Source organism: Oryza brachyantha, chromosome 7, assembly GCF_000231095.2.
Source record: "Oryza brachyantha chromosome 7, ObraRS2, whole genome shotgun sequence".
NCBI classification, from domain to species: Eukaryota; Viridiplantae; Streptophyta; class Magnoliopsida; order Poales; family Poaceae; genus Oryza; species Oryza brachyantha.
Window position 1 is genome coordinate 16,013,106 of NC_023169.2, and position 15,869 is coordinate 16,028,974.

Genomic DNA, 15,869 nt, shown 5'->3' on the forward strand with positions numbered 1-15,869 from the left:
CAATTGTATGCTAGTTACATTATAGTTACATAATACTTTCTCTATTTTATATTATAAAAATTATTAGCTATACCTATAATTTTTTATTAATCAATGTATAATATTGATATATATGTCTAAATTTATTAGCATACATATAAATCTAAACAATGATAGAAATTCTAGCGTTATAAAATGGATATAAAACTATAGGGCCTATTGCATAACTGACCCTACTTTGAAAGCTAACTACACATTTGATCTTATTTTTTTTACTTTGCAGATTTGACTCCGGTTTTCAAAATTGAAGCGATCAGCTGACCCTAGTCTTTAAGTGAGGATAACGGTGTTAAATAAGACATAAATGGACGTTTCTACCCTTACATATTTGACCATATTTTATAAATGTTTATTGTATATTTGGCCAAATTTTATACACCCTTGTAAGAAATAATTTAATTGTAACTAGTTATATATATCTGTGTTTTAAAAAAAACTATATTTGACAAGGAAATTTCATTATAAGTATATCTAAGCTTTATAAATAATATGTACAACATGAAACAAAAATTAATAACTTATAAAATATTTCACATGCACCCATACTGTGTGTGGGCGTGCGTGATTTTTTCTTTTCTTTTTTTCCCTCTAAAGCAGCTTTAAATGATCACAGTGGAAAAATTCTCTCAAATGATCATATATACTACAGCAAACAAATCAAAGCTCCCTTACAAAATGAAGATTAAAATCTATATACAAGCATTGCAAACTGCTATCCAAGAACAGTTGAGAACCACATCAAGAATGCTCAGTAGAAAAAACGAACACCTTCCTCTCGCCAACTCAGAGGGCGATGATGCTTCATCGGGAGCATGTAGGAGCCCCCCATAGCCGATGCAAGGACGAGGGAGACGAGCAAGCTGAGGACCACGAGGGAGAGCGCAACGACGAGATAGGTGGTGATCGGAGGACGACGAGCATGGAGACCGGCAGTAGACGACACGGAGGAAGACCGCACCCGCGCGCCACTGCCTCCCCGACGCGTGCCGCAGCCCGTGGCCGTCGCCGCCTGCAGCCGCCACCGTGCGCCGCCGCCTCCCCGACGCGCGCCGCCACCCGAGGCCGTCGCCGCCTGCAGCCGCAGCCGTGCGCCGCCGCCGCCTCCTCCCCGCTGTGCCCCGCCGCCCGCGGCCGCCGCTGCCTTCCTGACGCGTGCCGCCACCTGCAGCCGCCGCCGCCTCCCTGACGCGCGCCGCCGCCTGCAGTGGCAGCTGCAGCCGTGCGCAGCCGCCTCCCCGCTGTGCGCCGCCGCCCGCGGCCACCGCCGCGTTCCTGACGCGCGCCGCCACCTGTGGCCGCCGCCGCCTGTAGCCGTAGCCGTGCGCCGCCGCTGAGAGCTCCCTCCTCTCTGTGCTGTGTGCTGTGTACAGGGAGAGATAGGGTTTGATGAGGGTACTTTTGTCTTTTCACGTGTATTTTTCTTTTTTTACCTTAGTACTCATGGAACACTAACGGGTCAGACGCTTCGAATTTAAAAACTGGGGTCAAATTCGTAAAGTAAAGTGAAAAAATAAAGTTAAATTTATAGTTAGCTTTTAAAATAATATCAATTATGCAATAGCCCCAACATTATATTATAATTCCACTTTTACCGGTGACCTAGCCTGGATTTTATGTAATAAGAATTTCAAACATCGCAGATCTCACATATATATATATATATATATATATATATATATATATATATATATATATATATATGACTATACAATCATACAAAACTAAGCAACAATAGAATACTAGCATCAATAATCGACTGATTTAGCTCCTAAATTTAAAGTGTGCTTATGAAACCAAACTATCATATATAGGCCGCGTTCGTGGCAGGAGACGTGGGTGAGTTATCCGACACGGAAAACATAGTAATAGATTAGGATATGATTAATTAATTATTAATTATTAAAAAATATAAATATATTAATATGATTATTCAAAACAAATTTTCTATAGAAAATTTGTAAAAAAACACCATTTAACCGTTTGAAAAGCATGCGTGCGAAAAAAAGAGGGGGTTTAGATATCTTGTTGGGGTGCCGAACACGACCATATTTATGGCCAGGAAATTGATAAGCGGATTTGAAAAATAAACTACATTCTTTTTCTTTACTTTAGTTTTATGGTTTCATAAGAGTGATGCAATATCCTCACTCTTCTTCATAATTAACTCAATCCCAATTTAAGATAGCTGTGATGTATTCACTTTCAATCATTTATAGTCAATTTATCACACTTTTTCCACCAACCACCGCAACAATTCACAAACCACGAGTTGGCTGAATTGACCGATAGGGACCAGGGGTGTATGACCACATGAGCACGACGTCGCTTTAGGCAACGAGCGTAGTGTTAGGGTATCGGCGTGACGAAGCCGACAGGGACCAGCGCAAGCGCTTGACGTCGTTGCAAGGATGAGAACGAGCACAAAGAGGTGAGAGCAAAGAGAAGAAACGTGTTGCCTCATGCGTGCGGCCGTGTCGAGCACCCAGCTAACCCTAACTTTTGCCCTCCTGCTCTCTCGTCGTTAGCCTTCCTCACAAAGTCGTTGGGATAAGCCAACGCCAGGAATCCTAATAGATCAATTTTGAGGTAGTTATTGGTCTACCTAGACTATCTCTACGTGCGTCACCAATAATTATATTATAATTATGTTGCATTTATGTTTGCGTGATTTTAAGGATAAAACACTCGGGGATGATTTATAGCAAACCCTTCGCCAAACTATACACAAAGCGGACCACACGGACGCGAACTCTAGTTCGAACCCGACCCGGTACATCTGGACCCGACGACACGACGAGCCGGAACTCGGAGCAGCAGCATCAAGCATCTCTCGCCGCCGCCGCGCCCACCACCTGCCCGACGGAATCGCATCCCACCGGCCGGCGAGCGAGCGTGCGGCACTGCGGCGGCGGGGATGGTGGGGCTGCTGAAGGTGCTGTGCTACGGCGCGGGGGGCATCGCGGTGGTGGGCCTCGCGGCGCTCGTGGCGCTGCAGGAGCGGCTCGTCTACGTGCCCGTGCTACCGGGGGTCGCGCGGGCGTACCCCATCACCCCCGACCGCCTCCGCCTCCTCTACGAGAACGTCTGGCTCCGCGCCGCCGACGGCGTGCGCCTCCACTCCTGGTTCATCCGCCACTCGCCCACCTGCCGAGGCAAGCCCGTGCCCCTCTCCCTGTTCTCGGATGCTTACCCTCTCCTCCTCTGCCTCGTTGGCTTCCTTTCCTCCCCATGTACAGTGCTATCCCTCGGTTGGTGGATCTCTGTGAGAGCTTGGTTGGAAGGCCTCGTTTTGATCCGATTTGCGTGGCTAGAGCCTAGATGTAGCAGTGCCGCATCATCTCTTAGCTTCTCGACGGAGAATTGGATTGGTGGATCTCGGTATAATTGAGGAGTCGGGGTCTCACTAGAAGAAACCGCTTAATGGTGATGGATTTAGTAGCAAGATGGTTTAGTTACTTCCCATCCCGTAAAGTTTTCTGTAGTCAATTTCTAGGGTTTATTCGTTTGCATAAAGTTTTCTTTAGTCAATTGGTAGGGCCTTTTCGTTTGGTTACATGGTTCTCTCTTGTCCTGTTTATGAGCTTGTTCCTTTGTATAAACTGATTGACTGAATTTGTCCTGCTTATGAGCTTGTTCCTTTGTATGAACTGATTGACTGAAATTATATTATGGATGACTGGGAATTAACTGTGTATGAACTGATTAACTGAAATTATAACGTGACAGTGGAAATTGAGTTAACAGGTTCCAGTTTTATGGGGATTTTGTAGTTGATGCTCTTTGTTTATGTGATGCCATGCGTTGGTGCTTAGTAGTTAGTATTAGGATTTCTCTATTGTTCTATCAGGTTTCATGCCTTAGTGGGCAAGCCCCACAAATGTTCAATATACGACATGTTTAAACTTTCATATTCTGAAGAGTTAATGCTTTAGAATTGGTAGTGCTTTGTTGTTTCCTTGTCGTAGCCAATCCATTGCACCATAAGGTTTAGTTTATGAACTTAATTTCTGGAAGACATGTAGTTTAGAAAACATGCTCATTAAGCCATTATAAACTTTCGAATGATAGATAACGGCATGCATGGCTACCAAAACTGTTCATGTGAGCTGAGTTGATTGAAGAAGACTGAGGTGGGACAATATATTGGTGGTATTTTGTGGATGAGAACAATATGGAAAATGCTACATGTACATCCAAAATACACATCATCACCCTTGGCTCTTGGTGCCACGCCACGCTACTGAACTATCTTCTCCTGATCAGCTGACCTCAGTTGTTGACTCCTTAGGCCCACACCCACAGCCAAAATAGCTAGCTTTAAATTAATGTTTGCACATGCTTGTTATAAATATTCAAGCTCTCAATTCTACCTATCTAGAGGCATGACTGTCATCTAACTAGTGTTATCTAGTAGATTATACTGTTACATGCTCACCATGAACCAGCTAATACTGTATGCCCATCAAATGAGTCATGCAGTTCATGTTCTTCTATTTTGTTAGTTCACCGCATCATGTCCTGGTGTTTTAAGTTTTTATGTTAGGTTAGAAGAGAATTGATTATGCTCTTTGTTTCTAATTAAATTTCGTGATGCTTAATTATACAAGGTTGAAAGAATTTCAACCTTTATGAGAGCATTTGCATAATTTGTTTTGTCTACCCTGTGCAACCGTCCTCCCCAATATACAGTATTACTACGATAACATGAACTGAACCTGATGCTTTGTATAACTTCCATGTGCTTACCCACTATTCTGCTCATTCTTCAGTACTACACAAGTTCCACATCATTTTATTCATTTCTTATGTGTTGTGTTCTGATGCAGGTCCAACTATTCTGTTCTTCCAAGAAAATGCTGGCAGTATCCTGAAGTTTTTCTACATCGACATTGAAAATTATACCTTGTTTTTTACAGGCTTATATACAATGGATATACTCTTTTGAATACCTTTACTCCAAATAGATATTGCACATCGTTTGGACTTTGTTCGACTGATGATGCAACGGCTACAGTGCAATGTGTTTATGCTTTCTTACAGAGGGTATGTTTCTCAACAGCATTAACTATTTCTGTTGTCTCTCTCCATATGTTGAGTCGAAACATGGTTCTTCCATTTATTAATGCATCTGAATCTTGAATTGTATTACTATTTGTAGGTATGGTGAGAGTGATGGTTCTCCTTCTCAGAAGGGCATCACAGATGATGCACAGGTTTGCTGATTCCGTCAATTGGTTTTATGCTTACTTTTCTGGTTTTGTCTATTTTCTTACTCGCTGCTCTTTTTTTAATAGGCTGCACTTGATCATCTCCTTCAAAGGAAGGACATTGACACAACCAGAATAGTTGTTTTTGGGAGATCGTTAGGAGGTGCTGTTGGAGCAGTGCTTGCAAAAAACAATCCTGGCAAGGTACAAATAATAGGAAAACTTGTTTACTCATGTTTGTGCATAAAAGTTAGAGATGTTCCTCTATTCTCTTTGCTGTTGGATGGATAGCACTAGTTTACTTTTAATATGGTATGGTGATTTATGCAGCCAGAACAGACTTAAATGGAATGATAGCCTGCTATGCCACATTATATGAGTAGTTATGAGGATTTAATTAAGGCATCTGTAACTTGTCTCGATAATCCATCGAACTCGACATCAGGCATGGGTGTTAAGTATCGGGCTTAGTATTGCAAAAAATGGAAAACATGAAATGACATTTAACCATGGTCATTACTCTACCAGCAAACTTTGAATTTGATGGATTATTCCCATATATTGAAATACCTATTCCCTGTAGAAATTTGAAGAACTTATTTTTCTTTGGAAGGGTGAAGTTCAGGATACCTTCTCCAAACATAGTTTCACAAAAGAAAACCAAAATTTTATGTGCAATCTGCTATGTTTTAAGTTAAAATCACAATTTTTTTGATGTGAATATTAAGGACCGAAGGGAAAAAAGGCGAACTGATCTATGTGATGAAGAATAACATGCTTTGACCACAAGATAGAGATATTATAGTTCTCATTAGTACTGGGAAGTTCCCACTGGCAATGAACTGTTTTCTACTTGATACAATCTTTTCCAGCTGTTCTAAAAATGGCCTTCTTTTCAAGTGCTAGCAGCCAGCTCTAGTGTCCGACAGCAATGCACAGTCTTGACTAAAATTCTGTACATCATATGATGGCATGCATGTTTAACAATGTTAAGCAGAATGTGTTGTAAGACAGCCTGGGATAGAACCTCACATCATGGAAAAGTATCTCCTAGATCCATCCGCCGCTAAAACTTAGACTGGGTACAACTTGGTAACTAGGATACGTCAAAACAATTCCTAATTCTATTTCAGTGGTTGGATGAGAGACCTTCTTGAATTAAATCTGAACATCTTGAAAGTGCATTAAAATTTGACTTTTGAAATCGAGTAAAAGTCATTATATGTGTTGCCATATGTTGCAGGTGTCTGCTCTAATACTGGAAAACACATTTACATCCATATTGGATATGGCTGGTATCATGCTACCCTTCTTACGATGGTTCATAGGTGGCAGTTCTTCAAAAGGTCCAAAACTTCTGAACTGTGTTGTCCGGTCCCCATGGAGTACACTTGATATCATTGCAGAGGTGAGCTATGAGTGGTTATATCAACATCCAGATCTATTGTTTTCATATTTTGGTTACCACTATCTCTTTCTTCTTTTTTACTTTAGAGAATCAGATTGTAGGTTCCAAATCTTGAGAGTATGATGTATATCAATTTCTTATGTGATCTAAATATTCTAACCTCCTGTCTATATTACTTGGCTACAGTATTTCAGCTACTCTATATATATTTCGATAAGAGTTAGAATCATTATATCTATATGGCCTCAGATCTTTGTAAACTTTGCTTCCACTTTTTGATTATTTTACTGAGACCTGATGCTGTGTGTTATCAGTTTATGTGTGCCTTTCTCATGCTTGCTTGACCTTTTCTTCGTAGGTTAAACAACCCATTCTTTTCCTCTCTGGATTGCAAGATGAATTAGTTCCCCCTTCACACATGAGGTTGCTATATGATAAAGCTTCTGAGCATAACAGGAATTGTAGATTTGTTGATTTTCTCAGTGGCATGCATATGGATACCTGGGTTTCTGGAGGAGACCGTTACTGGAGGACAATCCAATTGTTTCTGGACCAATATGCTCCAGAAGTACAGAGTTGTGATGCTAGCTGCAAAAGTGAAATTGCTGATAATGGTAATCTCCTATCTTGTTTATTCTGTTATCATGTTATCCTATTGCTTTTTAGACAGGGATCAGTTTATTCTGAAGTTCCCTATTGTGTTTACTGCATTAGACTTTTCAGATGCTGACAGATGTCCCTTTTCTACTTAGGCTGCGTTCGGCTGGAGAGGGGGAGTGGGTTAGTTACCCGGCGCGGAAAACGTAGTAATAAATTAGTACATAATTAACTAATTATTAAATATTAAATATTAAAAAAATATAAAATAGGTTAATATGATTTTTAAAAACAATTTTACTATAGAAAATTTTTGCAAAAAATATACCGTTTAGCAGTTCGGGAAGTGTGCGTACGGAAAACAAGGGGGTTAAGATAACTTCTCTGGGCTGCCGAACGTGGCCTAAATCGAATGCACTTCTTTTGGATGCTAACCACCTATAGTTTATTTTATGTTGTCTGCTTTTTATTTCCCCTGCTTTATGCCTTGCACTTCAAATTCGGCTGTTCAAGCCCTGTTCATTGGATAGGCAATTCTCTGTGCCCATCTGAAGGGGTTTAGTATTTGTTTGCTTGAATGGATCTTTATGTGATGATCAGGTTAATAGCTTATTTCTATGCATGTAGGGATCTGTTTTGTTGTCATAGTTTGTGCTCATGTTTTGTCTATCTGCACACACTGTTCAGTTTTACCAGTGTTAATGTTTGACTAGAACACTAGCAAATATGTTACCCATAACCCATTTCCTTCAAATCTTGGGATCACGTGTTTTTATGCTGCTGGCTGTGGATGTTCTTAGTTTGTGTTGATGAATTTAATCTTTCTGGATGAAGCTGAGGAATGACCATTACATCTGGAGCGGCCTTCTTTTTTCCGAAGCTCCAGTTTTCTGATGTGATGCAGTTTAAATCCTGATGAACTGAAGTTCACTGCAAACAATGAATTCAGGCAATTATTCTCCTCCATTCGACCTGAAGAAGACGAAGTTGTGAATAACTTGAGGTTGCTCACCAATTCACCATCCTACCTTTGCTTCTACAGCGCTACATTTGTCTCTGGAGCTATATATACATTTCTGAGAATATCTGGCCTTGAACTGATGATTGTTTTCCTTGATTCAATGTGCGATGTGGCTTTATTCATCTTCCTTAGAAATGTACCGTAGCTGGCATTACCATATGTCAGAAACTGGCCTTGGTGTATAACAATGTAATAGGTTTAAGCTCCGGTTCAACCATTTGATTTTGTGTTTTTGATTATTTTTTAATATGTGATTTTGAGTATCGGTGTTATAGATGTAGGTTTATTGCTTCTTTAGCCTGTTAAATGACGCAATATCAACAAAAAAATATGGTTTTCCTTGTAATATGCAAAGCGAGCTCTTAGGAAATGGGGGTTATTGTTTAGGTTATTTAGAAAAAAATAAATAACATATTTGTAAATGAAAAATAATTTGTGAATAAAAATGTTAAAATATTAATTTATCGTTTTATGCGGTAACTGTGGTTATCGTGCTACAGTTAGGGCAACATCGGTACCTCAACCAAGACAAGAAATAAGAAATAAGAAAAATGTAGTAAATGAAACAAAGGGGTGGATCAATTTTTCCTAAGTCAAATCTACGTTAAAGGGAATTTTTCTTTGGTTTTCCATGCTATCGATGGTCATAAAACCGGAAGATGCTACGGTCACCTATTCCTAATTTGTAAATGCTATAATGCGAAAGGGCCGTAGCCTAGTGGTTACATAAGGCCTTAGTATCACTTGACGTCATGGGTTCGACTCCTCTTGCTTTGTGTTTTCAGTGAGAGACGACGTACTGGGGGTTGTGGAACAATTTGAACCTTTTCTTTAAAAAAAAGAGAGACAAAATCCTGACAAAATAGTAATCTTACGAGACATAAAATTCGAAAACTGGGAAAAAAAAGAAAGAAAATGTTAACCAGAAAAGAAGCCTTTCTCAAAAAAATCAAATAAATATAGTTTTCTGGTATGTAATATTAGGCATGAAACTAATCGCATCCTAAAGGTATGTTCAAAGGTAGAGTATATTATGGATTCTTGTCCAATCCATGTCAGCAACAAGACATTATTTTATAATGATATGTACAATGATAAAGTTAGGTATAGTTTCTTTATTAATACAACAAAATTATTTTTATTACACTACTTTTCTTTTTATCCACACATACAACAAAATTTTCTTTAATAAATGCTAGCAGTCGACTCTAAGCCGTTAGGGATGGTAATTCAGGTACGAGTATCCGACCCGAAGGGGATGGGTACGGGTACGATTTTTTACCCGTGGATGGTACCCGTACCCGACCCGAATCGACACGGTACGGGTATGGGTATTTTTCCCACCCGTGGGTAACCCGTCGGGTACCCGAAATTAGCATACATATTAAATTTTGGCTAAAAACTTATTATGTTATTCATGTAATAATATTTGTGATGTATTATCTTTTAGCTAAAAACTTTGATGTGACATATGTTTTGAAGTTTCCACGTGTGATGCAATATTGAATGGTTAAATCTGAACGTCAGATAATGTGCTATGTTTGTTATTATTGCTATAATTAATTTGTTGTGTTTGTTAGAATATTTTATTATGAACAATATGTTGTACTTGTTGAACTTTTCTTGTGTGATGTAATATTATATTATGAATAGTATATTTAGTTTGTTATATATGTTGAAATGATTATTTTGATGTGCTTTTGACATGTGAAATGGTGTAACAGACGAGTACCCAATATCCACCCGGCACTTGATGGGTACGGGCACGAGTATTAGATTTTACCCGTGGGCATGGATAGAAAATTCTACCCCCAACCTTTGAGTTGGTGGGCGGGTAATTTGCTCTACCCACATTAAACCCGTTGTCATCCTATAAACCATTTTCATGCATAACAGCGACTTTTTCTCTTTTATTTTCTCTCTTTTCTCTATATCATCAAATTTATTTACGTGACGATTAACGGGATCAGCTAGTTAATAAATAAATAGCTTTGCACATGCCCTAATCACTCGTCTCATTCGGAGGCGAGCGCAGCCAATCCTCGTTTCAGCTCCACTTCGTTTCACCACGACTCCACGTCGGGCTAACAAACGGGCCCCACGGCCCAGAAAAAAAAGCTCCGGCAAAGAGGAAGGAAAAAAGAAGAGAAAAAAATGCGGCTAGGTGGGCGAGGAAGGAAGAAAATTTCTTCGCCGTCGCCATGGGCCGGGGCCCACCAAGTTGGCCGCGGCGCGGACACGCTGCCCCGCCTCTCCAATCCAACCACTTAACTCGCCTTCACTCCCCCTCGCGTCCGCTCCCCTCTCCTCTTTTAAACCCCTCCCCTTCCAAAAAGACACTACTACCTCCCACGAAAAAAAAAAATTAATAATGTCGCAATAAAACGCGGCGCACACAACCCACCCATCCCCTCCCTCCCCTCCGACGACGACGGCGGCGGCGGCGAAGAATGGACGGCGGCGCGCAGTACAACCCGCGCACGGTGGAGGAGGTCTTCCGCGACTTCAAGGGCCGCCGCGCCGGCCTCGTCCGCGCGCTCACCACAGGTACGTTGGAGTTTTTTTTTTTTCTCTTCTTCCTCTAGATGCGGGCTGTTCCCGATTTTTTTTTTCTTCTTCGCGCTGCCATTTATGCTCGTGTGGTTCGCTCTCGCGTGGTTTGATGATTGGTTTGGTGTGGTTTCCTCGCTGCAGATGTGGAGGATTTCTTCCGGCAATGCGACCCGGGTGAGTGGAATTTTCCCGCTTCTAACCTTTTTTTTTGAGATGCACGTCGAAATTTCTGTAGGAAATAAATTGTTTGCTTCCACCAATCCAATCCTCTTAGCCAGCTGCTGATTTGTGCACCGTAGTAGAATTCTGCTGCAAATCTCGGTTTACTTATTTAATTTGAATCCGACGATTTGAATGTCACGAGCGCCACCCGTCTGCGAGTGGTCCGGTAATTATTCGAGATACGCGTCGTACGTGAAGCTCACAAGTCAGAATTCGAAGCACATGCCCTAATCCTAATCCTTGGGTTTAGTGAGTAATGGACGGCTCAGATTGACCTAACCAGCTAGCGAGTAGCGAGATCACCGCTCCACTTCACTTCACACTCATGGAAGCTAGCAGCAGGTAGCAGTAGAGCAGTAGACTAGTACAAGCTTCTAGAGTGGCAGTGGAGGAGAGGGGAAGGGGAGGAGTGGGCATTGTAGCAGCACTGGCCTGGAAGGCGCCACATCCGTGGGGGCTGCTACTACATTTTGAGTTTGGGTTGTTGGGTTTCAGCACAGCAGCATTGGGGGGTCCCGTTTGGTAGGCGGGGTTTGATTCTTGTGGGGGCAAATAATTGGGGTGATGCGGTTTTCTGGCTTCTTGGGAGCACATGTCACAGGCTAGGGGGAGGTCAACCTTGCTGCGATGCAGTGCTGCTTGGTGTGTTGTAGTACAGCAGCAAGGCGGTGACAGTTGTGTTGTGACCAGCGGGCTGTGATCCCAATGGTTCTTGGATAAACATGGGTACCAGCTTACACTGTTGCGTACAGCAAAGAGCGGTGCTGGGGGCTGTGGGGAACCACTGGATGGTGGTGTGATTGATTTTGATCCTAGATAATGACCCAACATTTGATCCTATAACCAGCAGCATCACCCTCCAATCCTCAATTTAGCCTCTGTTGAAATATTATGTTTCTGACAACATGGACCCTCGTGTCAGTCTCCTTTTTTTTTTCCTTCTTTCTTCCATCAGACCATCACACAACTCTCTGCACACTGTCCTGTACTGCTTGCTCCATTGAAGCCTGTAAGACTCATCAATGCTCTGAACACCTCACTGTGGAACGTGAAGGAGGCCAGGGGAGGGCATTGTGCAGTGAAGATCCTCAGTCGTTCCCAAATAATGAAAGTTGTCCTCGTGGATTGGCAATGAATTTGTTTGGTGAATGACATCAAACAACAACTTGCTCCTTTAATGGCCAATGTCCATGAACCGGCTAGTGGAAACACTGCATGGAGATTTTGGTTAGGCTTTAGGATCTTATATTGAAGAGTCCATTATCCTAATGAATATGGTGTGCGAAATGATAGTTTATGAAGGTTCAATGCATATTTTGAGTTCATATATATATATATATATGCCTTGAAGGGATGGAAGAAGAATTCATTGGCAAGGGCTCCACTTTTTTTTATGAATGTGCTACACTTTTCTACCTTAGCTAGCACTTGTACCAGCTTGGTCTTACGTGTTTTCTTTTCCCATAGTAAGTTGTAGCAAATACCTTAACCTTGATACTCTTCTCATATATTTTGGCTTGCTAGCAAAGGGTGCCTTGGCTAAATTATTATTTTACAAGCCCATCCCTTTCTCCTATGTTGCATCCGTTGTTAGGATGAACACATTGACTCTAAGGTTTATTTGATTATACTTTGAGGGCAACATGTAGAGTTGACCTTATTCTAACAAGATGAGATGCATATTTCCAGTCACACTCAAATTCTGACTAGTGACCATCCATTTTCTCGAGTTACACGTTTGCTGAACAGATGTTTGAGCACTCATAAGCTTAACCATGCATTTGTCCAGCCAGACATGACCAAGTGTTTACCTTTCTGCAGAAAAGGAAAACTTGTGCCTTTATGGGTTTCCCAATGAGCATTGGGAAGTAAATTTGCCTGCAGAAGAGGTGCCACCCGAGCTTCCAGAGCCAGCATTGGGCATTAACTTTGCACGGGATGGAATGCAGGAAAAAGATTGGTTGTCCATGGTTGCAGTGCACAGTGACGCATGGTTACTTTCTGTTGCATTTTACTTCGGTGCTCGGTTTGGATTTGATAAAAACGACAGGTTTACTTCCTATTCCATCCTTCTGGGATCTATACTTCTGTTGTTACCTAGTTATGGCGCTTCATTTGCTTTTGATTTGTTTAGATCCTACTCTGCATATTGCTTTTACAACACATGCAGTATTTAAGCCAGAACAGATTGACTCAGCTTTAGGATCATAGCATTAGAGCAATTTCAATAGTACAGCTAACTACTCTCCAATTCATCTGTAGTCAATCTAATAGTCAATTCATACAATAAGTATCCACAAAACATATACTGTCATGCCCCACCTGTCATACACACCCTGTAGAGTCCGTGCTATAAATTAAAGCTCACTACTCTTCTCTCTCCAATCTTATCTCATCTTATCTCCTTTAAATATGTTTATAGCTGGCTTATAATTTGCTATTGTACCTGCTCTTAAGGGAGGAAAGTGAATATTCTTGTAGTAGGTGGTGCTTAAATAAAATCCAAAATGGATAGGTGTCCATTTTCTGCGAATCATTTGGCTCATAAAAAGAGTGGGTCGGCATAAGTTTAGAGTAAAAAAGTTATATATTACAGACAGAGGAATCTTACTAACATTTTAACATGCTACAGTGGTACTTGCGAAAGTATGGAACTATGGATTGCTTAATTCCAATTCTTTAACTTGGTTGTGTTTCACAAGATCTAGGGTTAACTGTAAGAGCTAGCTGTTCTGCTTGGTCCGTATCCACGTTAAAGTTCAATAAACGTTTCTAGTATGTAATCTTCAGATTTGGAACTGTGCACATGATTAAGTGGTTTATGTTTATCGCTTGCGTTCATGACATAATGAGAAATAATGTTCTTGAATATTTTCTGCTTTTGACCTGCTTGTTTCTGACACTCTCGCAGGAAGCGCCTGTTTAGTATGATTAATGATCTTCCCACCATTTTTGACGTTGTTAGTGGGAAGAGTAAATCCAAGCCACCAGGTGCTAATAACCACAGCAATAGTAAATCCAAATCCAACAATAAAACGGTATGGCTAATTCTCCTTAAGACATCATCTCTTAGCTTAGCTTGTATAAACAATCTCCCACAGTACACACTTTTTTCATAAAGCTCAGCAGTTTGTCATTTCCTTCAGTCCCAATCGTTCGTTGTTTTTCCCTAACCAAATCGATCCTTCTCACATATGTTTAATCTTGTTTTAACCTGCATAAACTGCACTGCATTTTCGCTTAACCCCTTGTGCCATTCGTTCTGGAAGCAGAAGTCATCTGAGGCTCGGGCGAAGCAGCCAAAGCCCCCGCCTCAGGCGAAGAACGAAGACCTCCGCGACGAGGACGGCGGTCCGGACGACGAAGAAGGCGCCGGCGGCGGCGGCGGCAGGGAGGAAGAGCACGGCGAGACGCTGTGCGGCGCGTGCGGGGAGAGCTACGGCGCCGACGAGTTCTGGATCTGCTGCGACATCTGCGAGAAGTGGTTCCACGGCAAGTGCGTCAAGATCACCCCGGCCAAGGCGGAGCACATCAAGCAGTACAAGTGCCCCTCCTGCAGCGGCAGCAACGGCGGCGCCGGCGCCGGCAGCGGCAACGGCAAGCGCGCGCGCCCGTCCTAAGGCCGCGTGGTTGGTTGGTGTAGGGCAGCGGCTATTCTTATTTGCAGTGGATGTTACTGCTACTTAAATGAGGATTGTTTTAACTTTTGTAATCGCCTGTGGGTGCTGTTGTTAAGGGCGTTTTTAACTTGTTAGGCATGCAGTTTTGCTGCCCTTAGCGGGGGGCTAGTCTGCTTATCTGGTGTACTTCTAACTCGATTAATGTTGTTGTTTAAGTAGTAGATGCTTGTATTTAGCTGGGCAACCGGAAAGAGATATCTGGACAATTTGGCCTTCGTAGTATTTATCGCTCATTGCGTCCCGGGAGTACGCTCTGTTCATTTTAAGGGCTACAGCGAAATGCATTTTGTTAGAGAACAAAGAATGAACGATCTGACGTTTTCACATTTTTTGGAAGTTGTATCACTAAGAATTTTCCAATAATGTTACCATAAATAACATTTGTTTAGATCACTTAACTTCCTGTTATCATTCTCTTAACTTCCATATTATAATTACCACAAAAAAGGCGGCCAACGTCTGCAAATAGTTACAAATTGGTAATCATTATTGTCACAAGGATGATGAGCAGAGACGGGATACTATAACAGCAGAAAAAACCTCCTTACAAATTTCAGTCATCTTTATATTCGTTATTCAAAATGAAATAAGATACTCCGTGTCAATCTCTCATCTGTTATTCATTGGAAATGAGCAAGAATCATTAAGCCTCCGACGAAAACATAAACGATGGCTACATAACTCAAAAACTTTGGAACACGAAAGTTCAAAGCGGTGGAAACAGAACAAAACAGAAATACGAGTACAGCTAGGGCGGAAGGCAAACAGGACTTGGAACAGTCGGATAGCTTACAGTCCAGGTTCAAAATTTTTAGGTTATATACGGAGGATGAATTTTGCATACCACGGTAAACGTTGAGAGCAATAGAATTTCCATCCACCGTGATAATTTTAGCAGGACCGCTCGGTAGCAAAGCACATATCGAAGCAAGCTGCCGATACAAAAATCCTGCTGTTTAGAAGAAATAAAAAGGAGACGCAACAAGGGAGCAAAAACGCAACAATGTTGACAACATGTGGGAAAAATGATTGAGGAAACCATGTATAAATTGGCCGAACTCAACTGCCCATTTTTCAGTAAACTGTTTTAGCAGGCAAGTGTAGGCAGCATGTACAATGAAATTGCAAATGCAGCTCCATTT

The 15,869-nt window shown here is 41.6% G+C and overlaps 2 protein-coding genes across 4 annotated transcripts; both read left to right on the plus strand.

Annotated features, from left to right (window-relative positions):
- Positions 1-2,788: 2,788 nt before the first annotated feature.
- LOC102703883 (alpha/beta hydrolase domain-containing protein WAV2) lies at positions 2,789-8,828 on the plus strand. 3 transcript variants are annotated; one of them, XM_040526393.1, is made up of 8 exons: positions 2,789-3,191; positions 4,866-4,901; positions 5,004-5,082; positions 5,198-5,252; positions 5,334-5,450; positions 6,490-6,654; positions 7,013-7,268; positions 7,407-7,520. In XM_040526393.1, exons 1-8 carry the CDS (start codon positions 2,954-2,956, stop codon positions 7,481-7,483), a joined length of 1,023 nt encoding a protein of 340 aa, XP_040382327.1. In that variant the 5' UTR covers positions 2,789-2,953; the 3' UTR covers positions 7,484-7,520. The 3 variants fall into 3 exon arrangements, with proteins under 3 accessions (XP_040382327.1, XP_015694812.2, XP_040382329.1); XM_015839326.2 differs by lacking the exon at positions 7,407-7,520 and adding an exon at positions 8,086-8,823 and having other exon boundaries at positions 2,793-3,191; XM_040526395.1 differs by lacking the exon at positions 7,407-7,520 and adding an exon at positions 8,201-8,828 and having other exon boundaries at positions 2,794-3,191.
- A 1,768-nt stretch (positions 8,829-10,596) lies between these two features.
- On the plus strand, positions 10,597-15,025 carry LOC102704162 (PHD finger protein ALFIN-LIKE 9). The gene is made up of 5 exons (XM_040525685.1): positions 10,597-10,819; positions 10,967-10,999; positions 12,869-13,097; positions 13,959-14,085; positions 14,320-15,025. Exons 1-5 carry the CDS (start codon positions 10,723-10,725, stop codon positions 14,665-14,667), a joined length of 834 nt encoding a protein of 277 aa, XP_040381619.1. The 5' UTR covers positions 10,597-10,722; the 3' UTR covers positions 14,668-15,025.
- The last annotated feature ends 844 nt before the right edge of the window (positions 15,026-15,869 follow it).